The sequence below is a fragment of the Hevea brasiliensis genome, chromosome 11 (genome assembly GCF_030052815.1).
Source record: "Hevea brasiliensis isolate MT/VB/25A 57/8 chromosome 11, ASM3005281v1, whole genome shotgun sequence".
NCBI lineage: Eukaryota > Viridiplantae > Streptophyta > Magnoliopsida > Malpighiales > Euphorbiaceae > Hevea > Hevea brasiliensis.
In genome coordinates this window covers 9,681,707-9,696,945 of record NC_079503.1, presented here as the reverse complement: position 1 = coordinate 9,696,945, position 15,239 = coordinate 9,681,707, and the positions used below count along the sequence as shown (strand labels likewise).

Below are 15,239 nucleotides of genomic sequence, written 5' to 3'. Positions count from 1 at the left end.
GTATTGCTACTGGAACTTTGATCCGCTGACTTTCTACTTTTCTCTTTTTTTGATTTCTCTATCTTCTCTGTTTTCCCTTTCACCGTTGTTGCTTCTGACTCAATTCTTTCTAACTCAAGCGCTTGAGAGATGAGCTCAGAGAAGTTATTATGTCTGAATCCAACCACTTGCATCCTCAGACTGGGCTTCAAACCAGTTTCAAACCTCTTACATCTTTCTCTGCTGGTAGAAAGTAAACTCCCCGCATGATGGCTCAGGCGGGAGAACTCCCTTTCATATTCTGCCAATGATCTGCTTCCTTATTTCAGGCTTAAAAATTCCTGCAACTTCTGGTCCACATAAGCATCTGGACATATTTTTGTCTGAACTCTCTGAGGAAGTCATCTCAGGTCAGCATTGGAGGTTCCATCAAACTATGGGGGATGGTTTTCCACCAATCATACACATCCCTTGCAACAGTGACACTGAATACTCAAATTTTAACTCATCCGTGTAGTGCAGTTTCTTGAACACTCTATTCATCCTCTCCAACCACTGCTTTGCCTTTAAAGGGTCTGCTATACCCTTAAACTCTGTAGCCCCATACTTAATTAGCTTGTCATACTGCCTAGTTAGAGTCTGAGGTTGCACTACAGGTGCCTGAAGTGGGGCTTGGGTAGGCATGCTTCCAGCCATTTGTTGGAACATCGCAGCCATCTGCTGGGCAAATTGAGCAGGAAATTACGGCATTGGAGGAGCCGAAGTGGCTGACCCACTCACATTCTGAAGAGCTAGGCCTTCCCTTGTGCCTCAACCTCTACTGATTGTTCTACAGAACGATTCCCTTCTTCCATAGTCTATCAGAGGGTATTCTATCTCCTAAACAAATAACACAAGGAGATTTCCCTCTGTTAGTTCATATTTATAATGTAATGCACTGTATGTATCAAATAAGGACATTGAACAGTTGTACTTATCAAAGAAACTATGCAAATTTACAAGTCAAAACATACTTTAAAAACTTGCTCTGATACCACTAAAACATGTCACACCTTACCCCTCTGTAAGGCATAACACGATCCCGTAGTATACCTAATGAATTACCGAACTTCACCTACCGATAACCCATTAAATATACTACAAGGGATTTTAAAATAATTTTCTTACTTTTTGAAGGTGGTGAGCATTTCTAGTAGGTATTAAAAATGTTTAATTGAAGTTTAAGAGTTAGGTAAAATTTTTGACCATTTTTATTTTTGCGCAAATTTTGTAAAAATTTCGACAGAGTGCTGTCCATAAGTGGGAAAAACCAAAATTTTTAACCTGTAGAAAAGCAATTTCTATAATTCACTTCATCAAAATCAACCACCATCACAACTCAAATCAACACAATTTTTCTCAACTCCACAATTCAAGTCAATACTCAACTCAATCATTTTCAAAACTAATACTAAAGAATTTCATTCTCATTTCATTAAAGAAAGATTGATTTATATTCATCGGTCTAAATTTATATCAGAAAATCTAAAATAATATTATTACAAGTTCTGTACAATTGCTCAAGCCTAATTTACAAAGTGTACATACAGTCACATACATCAAAATAAATATGTACAATAAGGGTGTAATGTAATACCCGATAAAAGATCCAAAGGTAGTACTATGATACTCAGCAGCTCACTCGGCTACTTTACTAGTCTCTCTACTTGCGACAGCAATAAAAAGCCATCGCTGAGTACAATGACTCAGTGGTACGCAACATACTAAAAATACTAATTTATGCATAATTTAAATCACAATTATTCCAAATATGGTACTGAAAATGGTAAACAAATATAAGTCACAATTTAAAATTTTAGTCAAATAATTTTTTACTTTAAAAGTCTCAAAACAAATTTTTATAAAAACATACAGTCATATCATGCCATCAATATATTGTTCATCTCAATAGCGAGAGGCTTATGAGGAATACCAAGGCTAGCTAGCTCAAATCTATGGGTACCCATTCAAATTTCTTCCTCTGCTGGCACATACCTCAATACTTCAGCCAGAGAGAGAATACAAAAATAATTCCTTCCACTAGTCAAGCTAGTGAGGCATTCAGATATGTGGTAATGACGCTGCGGTTTCAAAACTATCTTAACAATTTTCTAAACATTACTTGTAATTCAAACACACAATTTATTTTTCTAACAGTTTAGATCAAAAGCATATTGTTCCTTTCAATAATAATTGATAAGTGCATAATTTATTAATTTTACTCACATTATATTTAGTGTTTCTAGAGTGTTTTTATGCATAATTCAGTCGATTAAAGTATATTTATCATTTAAGCATATTTTTAGATAGTTGTTGGAATAATTGTGTTAAATGGAGAAATTTTTAGCATTTGACCTTTGCTGTATTTTTCAGGTGTTTCTAAAGTTGTGGGTCTCCAAATTGAGTGCTGTTTAATCCATTGAAAAGCTAAGATAGAGCACTAAAAATGATAAAGAGGGACCAAAGCCCAAATCAGTCTCCAAGGTTGATAAAATAAGCTATGGATCCATTGCAAAAGCCCAGACTTGATGTGTCACAACCAGTTTCAGTATTTATTTTGTATCTGGAGTTTTAGATGTCCAAATGAAGCAAGCCTAAGCCCAATTGAACATTAAGAGCCACCTCTACAACTTCTATGAAGGGCTGGAAGCGAGATAAGGTCGTTTTAATTGTCAAAAATGGCAATGAAATCGTCATTATGGGCTAGATTGTTTGTCAAAACCAGTCTCGATTTTTGAGCCATAACTTGAGTTGCAAACCTTGGATTTGGGCAAATGAGTACCCGTTGGAAAGCTAAGAAATAGGGTTACAACTTTCCTGAAGAAGGCAGAGGCAGATTTGAAAGGGAAGTGGCTGAAAAATGGTAGTGATTGCAGAGCTGTTGTGGGAGCCTTCCTCACCTTGTTAGCGCGCTTTTGGGAATGAAACCTCCCAAGGGACAAATCCGTGAGGCCCATGGGCCAAAGCGGACAATACTGACTGGAGATAGATTGAGCTGTTACAACTGCGAATCTATCTCTTTTGAATTTCAAAACTTTTCCAAGTTTGGCTCTCATCTTTGGGATTAGATTTTTTATTATAAAGTCATCTTTGGGCAGCAGCCATGAGACATCATTCAGCGGCTTCGAACACCATAGAAGACCTTCATTCTCCATTCTCTTTTTAGATTTCTTCTTTATTTTTCTTTATTTTTCTGTAAGCCATGAACATGAGTGGCTAAGTTCTTAATTCAGTTCAAGGGATTCTAGTTCTTATGCGTGATTTGTGAGATCAAGTTCTTAATTTAATTTATGTCTTTTTGAATATCTATTGTTTTCTGATTTTTTCTTTTTTTTTTATCTATTGAATGATTTACTAAAAAGGCCTATTAGTTAATTATTTGATGAGATCAATTGCTAGTTCGTCTTCATAATCCATAATTGTTGTGTAAGATTGAACGTGAATAGCAATTAAGTTTTATTGATTTTGATCCAAGTTTTCGATAATAACCTAAGGAAACAATAGGATGAAATAAATGATTTGTGCTTCATAAATTGTTGTTCAACTTAACTACTTCCTTTTCTTAAAGCAATTATTAATTTGATGAGGATTGCTTAATACCAATTCAGTTAATAATTAGAGTCAATAAGAGTGTTGGGCTCGAGTTGATGAGTATAGGGAAGTTAGGGGTTTTATCTCGCTATTTGGTAAATCTACGTTAAGTATTCAATAAGAGATAATTGTATTTCTGTTGTCTATGATCAAATCATGCATTAGAATGTGAATTACCTTGAACTGAAGTTTGTTTAATTTGAGATTTTCATATTTAATTTTAGTTCTTAATTTCTGATTTTTTATTTCTTCTTTGGACTGCGAATTACCTCCCCCCCCCCCAACCTTTGTTTCTTTTTCCATTACATAAGTGCACGAAATTTAATAATTCAATCTCTAAGGTTCGACCTGGATTTACTACTTACTGCAGAAAATATTTCATAACTGGTAATTTCAGTTAATTTAATTTCTAGTGGATTTAACAGCCATCAATAATTTCAATGCAAATAAGTCACAATTTAATATCACAATTCATTCAAAAACAATTTGCAGAAGAAAATTTACAGAAACTTCTATGTTGTGCACAAACCTCGTATGAGTCGCCTCTTGGCCTTGACTCGATGTTTTCTTTCCTTTCTCAGTAGCCTTTTTAACTGAACACACAATTTACAGTGTTTTAGTATTATAATTTATAATAAATCCAATAAATAATTCATGTCTACTAAATTCTATCCCTAATATGCTTAAATTAACGTTCTTTAAAATTTGCATTTCAGAGTTACTATTCATGGCACTATTCAAGTCAAAATATTGACTTTCTCATGCGTAATAGGTATGTGAATTCCAATTACACCCACATACCATATTTTGAGTGTCAAATTTGTTGGTCTTGGTTGCCATTTCAATTTTTAGGTATCCTAATGACAATTTCAAATTTTCAGTTTTTGTGCCCTGTATTACACTGTTCCATTGGTCTGGTTACTGTGAGAATTTGGCTAAGTGACCTTCATCAAAGTTTCTTATTGTCTTATCTTTAATTCCCTTTTTGAATCACTCCATTTGTAGTTTTTTAGGCCAAGATATGGCCATTTGAATAAGGCTGGCCGGATTGGTGTTACCCATAATTTCTAGGCACCTAATTGGTTCTAGCAGTTTTGGACCACTAACTTTGGGTGACAATTTCACTTGGTTATGGGCAAAATTTGGATTGGTTTTCTTCATAAAAGTTGTGGCGCTATGTCATACCTTTCCAATGCCACAAAAATCAGGTCATTTGGACCTGTCTAGCCCATGTTATGGTCATTTGGTCATTTTGGTACAGTGACAGTGCACAATATCCGAATTTGACCTAATTGTTCACTATGTTAATGTCATTTTCTGGGTATGGTTTCTAAGTGAAAAATGTGTCATTATGTGTCTATTTTCATTCTCAATTGGCCTCACACCAATTGGGTTGGTAAAATTTCAGTTTTGGTCCCTCAAAGGGACCTAGGTCAAACTGCCAGATTGGGACCCCTAAGCAATCCGAATTGCTTTTCAATTCTACCAATTCCAACACATCACAAATGGTCCCAATTGACCATTTCCTCTAATTTTTCCCCAAACTTCAAAGTTCAAGAACCCTAATTTATTAATTTCATTCACTTAATGAAATCAAAGTGTATATCCTTAATCTACATAATTAATTACACTTCTACATCACTTAAACTTCATCAAACCCAAACAATTTCAGTCCCCCTATAAGCTGGCTGAATTCCACATGTAACCCACACACTTGACTTGTTTCATTTCTTTCATCAATTCTAAGTTTATTTCACATACATAAACCTAAAGTTAAAGAGGAATTGAAGAGTTAGAACACTAACCTTGACTTTGAATTTCAATCTTCCAATTCTCTCCACTTTCTTTCAAATTTTCTTTATCAATCTTCTTTGCAAGTAGAAATATCAAGGTTTATGGGGGATTTTTGGGAAATTTAGGGTTGACTTTTGGAATTAAAAGCTTGGATCAAGCTTTAATGGAGGATGGAAATGGAGGTGGAAGAGGAGTATGGGTCTCGGCCAAAAGTGAAAAAGAAGAAGAAATGAAATTTCTTTTCATTTTTTTTATGTTTTTATGTGTAATTAAAGTTAATTTTGACTTGGTCAATTATTGTGGAAATTATAATTACATTTTGACATCATATATGATGTCATTCAAGTGAGGTAATAAATCAAATTTTCATTCTTTTTCTTTTTTCTTAATTTTTCCTTATTTCTTTAATTTAATTCTCGATTCTAAAATTTTCGTTTCTCCTATTTTATTGGATAGTTAGGTCAGGAGTCACCTTCAGGTGTGAATTGACCAAATTGCCCCTCGCCGGTTTGACCCGGTTTGCAAGTACTTCAATATTTCTTCTGGATCATTGACCTAATTATTTGACCTACTTATCAACTCTTTTCTGTGATTTTTTCTTTTCCACTAGGTTCGCAATAGTCCTTAGGACCGCGGTGTCACAATTTCTGGTTCAAAATTAGAGTTAGGACTGACCTCGCAGTCACTTCCTGGTAAGGTCACTCATCGCTGTGACCCCCGACTCATTTAACTTTTTATGCTTTGTTTTTCTTATTTATACTTAACTATCTAGCAATCACTATTTATTTTCATGCAGAGTTTTTCTAAGTGTACTAAATGTGGTTCTAATCTTCTTAATTGTTCGGACTAACACTGGTCACTGGAACAGTGAAATATACCAGGCTATGCATATAGGGGCGTTACACAAGGCTTTGTCCTTTTGTATTATTATACAGAACTAGATTTAGAGGACTATAGCAATAGATCAATGGACTAGCATTTTCTAATGCACAGGATCTACTTAAGAGTGGCAAGTGTAAATCATACTCATGCCTTAGTAGAGAATTATATGAATAAGATAGAATTTTTTACTTTCAAGAGAGGAAGAGAAATTTAGAAAACTATAAGACAAAAAAACTGGAATGTTATTTCTTGGTAACTCTTATCACAAATGAAACCAAAGCTACCTTTACATAGGAGGAGAGCAGGAACTATTACAACCACTTTTACATAAAAACACATGTTTACCTAATAGTTAGGTAAATATATCTAACAATATAAGAACTAGTTAGGTGGACACATGACTCATACATAACTAAGTCATACATGAAGACAAATAACTTATCTGACTAAAATTAATTATACAGATATATATTTTTCTCTAGCTTCAAGGGGACAATCTGCTGTCAATTCGTATGGAGTTTTGACTTGGACTCAGATTATAATTATAATAGTATGAGCCATCAGAGTCATATTCCTTGTCATACAGGCTCTTGTATCAGGGACATGGACCATTTTTCTGTTCAGGAACAGATGCACTCTTGTTGGTTTCTTATTTTTCTGACTCAGTGAGGACTTGAGAACCTTGCCATATTATATTAGTATAATCAAGAAGAAAATCTGAAACTTTTTTTGGTTGGGCCTTTGGTTCGATACTAGTGGAAGTCATCATCTAGGCCTTGGGCTTGTAGTTGTTAATTTCACAGAGATGGGTAATAATTTCTTTTCGCAGTGTGAGGCTTTGTCCTGTCCTGATTGTTTTGGAATAGGTCTTTCATTCGTAGAATTGGTTTTAAGTCCATAACAATCCTTCTAAATTCCTGGAAAAAGGCCTGTGTAAGATGAAAAGAGAGCAGGCTGCTATGGTTTTTGATAGAGGCTTACGGTGGAGATTATGGTTCTCACTGGCTATCTTTAATCTTCTACACCATGATGAAGCAGGAGAAAACCATTCAAGGAAGCGCCATATCAGGCTTTGTTGATTTTTCATATCTCTAAGGAAATTATAGAGCCTTAGGGTAGAAACTTCAAAAGTGATGGCGTACAGGATGACCATGCACCATAAAAACAAAATTTTTTCATAAAGCAAATCTTCTTGGAGGTCTAGACAAAAGGTGGTGAGGAATGGAGCATCTAGTTGGAACATAGAGTGTATCTCTTACTTTTGTCTAAGAACATTGGCAAGGTTTTAAAAATAGAAGAGGTGATTTTTTTGTAAATTCAGTGATTGGGCTGAGTGTTATTGATGTATTGCATCTTGCTAGAAAACTTTTCAATTTAGGAATAAAAAATGAAGTAGTTTTAGAGCTAGAGTGTTTGGAGGAGCTAGCCAAACCAGTGTCTTATGAGATGGAATTTAAATTTTTTTATTTCATTTTTAATTGTTAGGATTTCTTTATATATTGTGTGGTATAAAATTTTAGATTTATTTAATTAAAAATAAAATAAAATTAGGCTTATTTAAACGTGAGGAAAAGTTGTCGGACTTGAGACTTTTAGCCGTTTAATATAATCTTACTTAAATATTAAAGACCCAATTAACTTTTTGCCAAAAATGACCATTAATCCCTTCTCTTTTTAACCTCATGTTCTCTGCAAAGTGCAAAGGAAGTCAAAGAGAAGATAACGCCATTGCTATAGCTTTAGTTCCTAGTAGCATAAACTCCTGAAAATGAAGGGCTTAATTCAGCTACCTTACGATGCTTCTGTGCGGCTTGCATTAGCTTCACTGGAACGAAATTTGCTGCCAGACACTGTCATTAGAAGCCTTACTCGACTGCTCTTGGCCTCCCGTCTTCGTTCTGGCTACAAGCCTTCCTCTGAGCTCCAGCTCTCTGACCTCCTCTACTTCGTTCATTGTAATGCTTTCTATAGCTATCAGGACGGAGGAGCCCAAAGCTCAACATTATGAATTGCCTACTTCTTTCTTCAAGTTGGTTCTTGGCAAAAATTTAAAGTACAGGTATTTTTTATTTTTAACGCATTGCAAACACAGTGGAATTAATCTATTTCCCTTTTCTCTTTGTGAATAGACACAAGTACTTTGTTTATTAGCAATTAGCAGTTCTATGGCCATGAATCATGCTAGTCTCCCCCCTCTTTTGGGATTTTTTTGGTTTGGGTGAAGAAATGAACAATAACAGCACAATCAAGGAAAAATAACAATGGGATTGAACTTTAAGACCTTTTGATTTCTAAGGAACTAGCTTTGGCTAGTTTACCACTAGATTAAGGTATTGGACATGTTTGGTTCACTTAGAAACGGAATGGAAATGAAAAACAAAAATTTGCTTGGATCTCCTAGTCTGGTCATACTCTAATTTTAATATTAAATTTAATGAAAATCTTAAAAAATTATTTTTATACTTAAAGGTCATTTTCACCTAAATTTAAGTTATTCTAATATAAAAATTTTGTAAAATGTCTAAAGTTGCTGTGTACCGAATAATAAGAAAATGGAATGTTGTTACAAGGACTGCATTTCATTATCATTTCTAATCAAAAGCTACTTTGTTTTGATGGAGCCCCTGATTACTCTCTCCATTTATGACTGCTATTTTTCTGGAAATTAGCTTTTGTTCAAATAAATTCAAGACTTAGCCCTCAACTATTGGTGGTGCTATGCAAGTACACAACAGAAGATCTCTTTATACATCTTCTCCTCAACATATTTATCACACGGTATTATTGTTTCTTTTGAAATCTTCAACATTTCTCATGTTATGTGAAAACTCATAGGCATTAGGCAGTCAACATTTCCACTGATATTAGTTTTTGGATGAACATTGGTCTTATAAAAAGCCTTTTGCTTTGCTATTATATGAAGTGATTTTGTTCATATGTGAACAAATGCAGTTGTTGTTATTTTTCTGATAAATCAAACACCTTAGAGGATGCTGAGAAAGCAATGTTGGAGCTCTACTGTGAAAGGTCACAACTAAAAGATGGCCACACTGTCCTTGATGTTGGATGTGGCTGGGGGTCACTTTCCTTATACATTGCCAAAAAGTACAGCAATTGCAGGATTACTGGGATTTGCAACTCAACAACCCAGAAAGCATTCATTGAGGAGCAGTGTCGGTATAATGCTTGATACATTAACAATATATCATTCACTTCAAATGGTAGATTTTGAGCCAGATATATAGCATTAATTATCTAATATAAAAAAAAATAAAAAAAATAAAAAAATTAAAAAAAACACATTGACCATTTTCTATTAATAAAGTAGCGTATTCTTGGTTTCTTCACAAATTAGTAGCTGAGGGTCAGCAGATGATCCAAACCATTTAATCACCCTTTTCTGTAGGGAACATCAGCTGAAGAATGTAGAAATCATTGTTGCAGATATTAGCACATTAGAAATGGTGGCATCCTATGATCGTATATTCTCCATTGAAATGTTTGAGGTCAGTGCTTTTCATGTCACACTACAGATGCTAAGATTAAAGTTGATATGATTTGATAATTGGTTTTGTGCTCTAATAGCATATGAAAAACTACAAAGATCTTCTTCAGAAGATATCCAAGTGGATGAAACAGGATAGTCTTCTTTTCGTGCATCATTTCTGCCACAAGGCATTCGCTTACCACTTTGAGGTATGGCTATTTGTTGAGCACCTGCACATGTATGTTTGATCTACTTGGTTTATTTGAAAGGCTAGCTCTAGCATATCCAATAACATACATTCCATCTTCTGTTTCTATTCAGCATATAAATGAAGATGACTGGATTACTAGGTATTTCTTCACTGGAGGAACAATGCCTGCTGCAAATCTGTTGCTTCATTTCCAGGTCAGCTCTGCATCTCTTATCAGCAAACATATCTTTTCCTTCTAAAGCATAAATTAATATAGGTTCAAATAGCGATGACTAGTCATGTGCCAGTGGATAAGAATACTAAAGCTAAAGAATTCATAAATAAAGATGTACAGCAAAGCCAAATCAGATCTTATCAAGACTGGCTTGCGAATGGGAAACATTATGCACAGACAAGGTGAGGATGGATAGTAATCCTGCAATTTATTGTACTTTTCAGATTTATCGTTCTCCTATCTTGAGGCAATAGACGTGCCTAATTTAATTTTATGATTTACTGAAAACTTGTAGTGAGGCATGGCTCAAAAGAATGGACGAAAACATGGCTTTGATTAAGCCAATAATAGAATCAACTTACGGCAAGGATCAAGCTATCAAGTGGACCGTCTGCTGGAGAACATTCTTTATCGCAGTTGCAGAACTTTTCGGATACAACAATGGGGAGGAATGGATGGTTGCACTATTCCTATTTAAGAAAAAATGAGCTTGAAAAAGCTCCTTTTAAAGTTTCTCTTGTTTGAATGAAATAAGCCACATTTGATGGTCAATTAAATAAGGCAAATTTGTGCGTAACTATCACTATTATTATTGTATAATTTCTAATATATTTTGACAAGTTTTTAACTTGGTCAAACCAATTCAATTTCAAATCCATAGCAATTACGGGTGCTATCGAAATGATTGTAGTTCTGGTTTTCCTTTTTTTCACTGCTTTTTCTTTTTTTCTTTTTTTTTTTTTGTCACCTAGAACAATGAGCATGGGTTGATTTTTTTTGGGAAAAATAACACACTAATGTGATTTTGCAGTCCAAGTGCTTGAAGTTAGTTTTTCAAGCAGCAAAAACCAAAAATGTGAAGTGTTACAAGAACAAGCCCTAAATTAATATGGAACAAAGTTTCTCAACATTACTCGAGGATTTCCTTGAACTAAAAATCTCACTTACCATAAATGAAACAATTCTACCATACCCATCTACAAAGAATCAACTGTAGGCTTCAATCTCCATCAACGCTACTCCAGGACACTTTCCTGCCTCACAAATTGCAGATAAGAACAGAACCAGGGGTAGCTTAGATGGACATACTGCTACGCAAAGCAAGCATAGGTAATTATCTGCAGCCAAATGTAAACATGATAACTCCAATAAGCTTTGCTAAATACTTTGAATTACCTAAAGAAAACATAGCAGTTATTACCAATCAATCGCAATCATTACCTAGTTTCACATAGCTATACATATAACAGAACTGTTGCTCAGGTGTCTCACTAATACCCTTGTTATGAGTTTCAAGATGCAAAAAATTGGGCAGACACAGCCAATCAAGAAGTAGTTTGGTTGGTTTCCCTCCACCTTTAAAGGTGCAGGAGTAAGAAGGTTTCAACTTTGAATGTTCCCATCTACTTATTCTAAGATTTATCACCTTCATGGTGAGAGTTGTTAAAAGGAGAGGGCCACCTCCTATATTGTGTAACTCATCCGTTATTCTTTGGCCCATTAGACCTCCACTGAATTAAAAAAACTTGGATAAACACAAAATACACGTACCATCACAATAAAGTTTCCAAGTATACAGGTGCAAGAGGACATATTAAACATGTAAGAGATATCAGAAGTCCACCTAAACATGTGAAAGAGATATAAAGTCATTGTTGGGCTCTTGCCAAAAAGCTTAAACTTTTAAGCCAAGTAGTTATTACACAGAGTACCAAAGCATACATTAGGTTTCTAAACTCTACAGCCATTCACCTTCTTTGTCATTCATTAGAAAGTGCTTCTTATCTTATTGTTCTCTTCTTTGTAGCCCAATAATATTATATTCAGCAAAAGATGGAAGTAAGCTTTTCTTTGTTTATACTTCAACCCATTGGCTTTTGCATAATGGGTGTCTTAGAGATATTTAAATCAATTCTTGAGCGTTCACCTACATGCTTTAGCCTTTAGGTTGAATGGATATTTTACAATGTGATATATTGCTCATGATTTTAAGTTGATGCTGAGTATGATCCCTTAGTCTAGACATACTTCAATTTGCAGTTACAAAGTATCTGTAACCAAGAAATATGGAAGAAATACAAGGGATCATCACACTTAACTTCAAATTAAGGATCTGTAACCATGAAATATGGAATGAAAATGCAGAAACCCAATGATTACATACACACAAACAGAAAGAATTTGTTCTGCGTGCAGTAAAGATTGACAACTAAACTTCCAAACCACTAGATGAGAGAAAAGACGAAATGGGACACCAACTCTTACAAAGTGTGACCAAATCAACCATGCTGAATTTGGAACAAAGAAGAGCATTAGACCTAATGGTAAAAAGAAATAGGCAGAAAACCTGCAACTACAATATATAGTCATAAGACAAATGTTCTACACTTCTATTAACCATCAATCCTCAAGGATTCCCCTGATGTTATGATTTTATGCACCAGGTAAAGCCCCCAACCTCTTGATTGTGCTTCTTATTATTATACTGACATCAAGAGAACATCATGCTGAATTCAAAATGAAGCAGACGATTAGACCTAATGGAGAAAACACATAGGCAGCAAGCCTGCAACTAAATTATATAGTCCTAACAGTTTCTCTACTATCCACAACCCTCAATGATTCCCTCAGTTACAACTTTATGATTTTATCCACCATGTAAAGCCCCAGACCTCTTGATTTATATTTCTTAAGCTTACACTGACATCCTGAGATTCTCTTGATATAAGGGCTAAGACATGGCAATTTGGCCAAGTGGCAACTCAACCTCTATTCATGTAGAAGAGAAAGCTTCCACCAGTTACCCAACATATTACACCTCAGCAACATGTAATGATCTAGAGCACAGCAGGCAAAGTGGTCCATTATTTTTTAGAGAATTGCTAGTATATCATGAAATAACATCGTTAAAAACAGCAAATTTCATATTAGATTTATCTTATTCTTTCAAAACCAGCTGATACTACAAATATCAAGACTTCAAGTTCCTTTCAGCTTTTATAGATAGTCATGAATAAACCAAGAAAGAAGAAGAGAAAGAAAGAAATGACCATCAAAGAGTAATGTTGTATGAATTACATACACAACCAACTGTAATCATCACAAGAACTTAATCCTATGCCGCACGAACCATAGCAAGCAGGAACCAAGAAGAATGATCAAAGGTGGGTGGGGGGTGGGGAGAAGGGAATTATGTTCCTTTTAACTTACAAGCTGTGCATCCTCTATGCATCTTAACGTGTCCCCTGTGGTAGCAGCATTATGCTAAAAAACAAATCCATGAGGGGGAAAAAAGACATAACTAAAACTAAAACTTTGACTTAAACAGGAGCCAAGAGGTACTAAACATGGAGCAACAGAACGAAGACAACAGTGCAACTGGACTGGGTACTAATATGAACCCAAAGAGAAATAAGTAAAAAATAATCAACCAGAACCGCAGCATGTTGCTTTTTTCTATGTTGTAGTCAATACACAGCTACATTTCCATTAACTGTTAGAGAAAAGTTTAAATCTTCAACCCATGCCGGGCATCAACAAACATTTCATTTAGAATCTTCATCACTTACCAGCTTGAAATTATTATTATTATTATTGTTTTGAAAAAAAGCTTGAAATTAATTAATCATTTGCAAATAAAATATCTAAGCGTTCTTTACAATGTCCCAATGAAACCACTCGCTCTTTTAAGTACCAGGTCAAGAAAATATATATAAAACGTAGTTTTAAAGACACCAGGTTAATCAAAGGCCAAAGACGTATGTGACCGAAAATTTAACCACTGAATCAATAAATTCATAAAAAGCTAAAGTAGTCACCTTTAATTTGTTCTATAGTTTACTACTTAGAGATAGAACAATGTAAGTTACTGGGGAACACCAGCAGCAGCACCATCAACTGGATTTGCCAAATCAGCTGGAATGATTTCAGCTTCCAAGAAGCGACTCAGATGTTTATCATCCAAATGTTCCTGAAGGAAAACTTTATCAAATTGCCAAGAATTACGTTCAAATGAAATCAAAAGAAGTAAAGGGGAATAGAATATACAGAGAGGCATGCTCTATATTTCTGCCACTCAGAAACGCATTCCTCCTTTTCCCATTTACCCTTCACAAACTTCTCTGAGTACCACCTGCACAACCCATACGAACAGGACATTTTAGAAAGAAAGATAACGAGTGCTAGGGTTTTAAAAAAAGGACGAGCCTAGATAATAAAAGGGGAAAAGACCGACCTGTTGAAGCAATTGTAGTAAGCAGCTCTGAGATGAGCACATGGCGATGTTGAAGAAGAAGAAGAAGAAGATGGAGCTTTCTTTTCTCTCTTAATAAAACCCATCTCGCATCGTTTCTTCAAAATTCTTCCGTTATCACAGCTCTTGGCCCGTCACGCCAATTGACCCGTCGCAGAGCTGATTTTGTACGTAATTAAGTTTGGGCAAATTAGTATTTAATTTTTAAATATTAATTTTATGTATAAATCTGTCTAGATATTTTTAAAAATTACATCAAATAGTCTCTAAAAATAGAAATGATAATAGGTGGATCGGGTTGGGGATTGCCCTACAAAGGTTCGGAGTAGGTGGGTCAGACCCATTTTTTTACAAAATTTTTTATTTTTATTTTTTATTTTATAATATAGATTTATTTATTTAAAATAAAGTATGAATTAAAAATATAAATTTTAAATATAATTTTAATAAAAAATTTATATTTTTTAAAATTATAATATTTAAATAATTAAAATATAATAATATATTAGTGTATTGAATAAATTACTAGAATTCGAAACAAAGAAAAAGATTTTTCTATTCTTGCCTGTACAAAATAGAGATGAAGAAATTGAACTAAATTTCAGAAGAGTCATATCGAATTTGAAAACTTTTACCATCCGTATCTAAAATTAGATTCCATCAATCATATAATTTTTCTCTTTAAATTTATTAGTCACATATTAATAATATAATCTCTCTATTACTCTCCTTTATATTTATCTTCTAATTTTTTTTCTCTTTCTCTATTTATGTCTCTCTTCATATCTCT

The 15,239-nt window shown here is 34.4% G+C and overlaps 1 protein-coding gene and 1 pseudogene across 1 annotated transcript; one reads left to right on the top strand and one right to left on the bottom strand.

Moving 5' to 3' along the window:
* The first annotated feature begins 7,944 nt into the window (after nt 1–7,944).
* LOC110646948 ((S)-coclaurine N-methyltransferase-like) lies at nt 7,945–10,848 on the top strand (annotated as a pseudogene).
* Nucleotides 10,849–11,000: 152 nt separating this feature from the next.
* Nucleotides 11,001–14,639, bottom strand: LOC110646946 (uncharacterized protein At4g33100-like). Its single transcript, XM_021800575.2, has 4 exons — nt 14,432–14,639; nt 14,245–14,329; nt 14,016–14,167; nt 11,001–11,315 (listed from the first exon to the last, which is right to left on the bottom strand). The coding sequence occupies exons 1-3, from the start codon at nt 14,533–14,535 to the stop codon at nt 14,063–14,065; spliced, it is 294 nt and encodes a 97-aa protein (XP_021656267.1). The 5' UTR covers nt 14,536–14,639; the 3' UTR covers nt 11,001–11,315; nt 14,016–14,062.
* Nucleotides 14,640–15,239: the final 600 nt, after the last annotated feature.

Bases quoted from the DNA above. Each gene is read 5' to 3' on its own strand.
- LOC110646946 (XM_021800575.2), bottom strand. From the start codon at position 14,535: ATGGGTTTTATTAAGAGAGAAAAGAAAGCTCCATCTTCTTCTTCTTCT. The intron at 14,330-14,431 runs GTCGGTCTTTTC...TGGGTTGTGCAG, and splicing joins TACTACAATTGCTTCAACAG to GTGGTACTCAGAGAAGTTTG. The intron at 14,168-14,244 runs GTATATTCTATT...GTTTTCCTTCAG, and splicing joins AATATAGAGCATGCCTCTCT to GAACATTTGGATGATAAACA.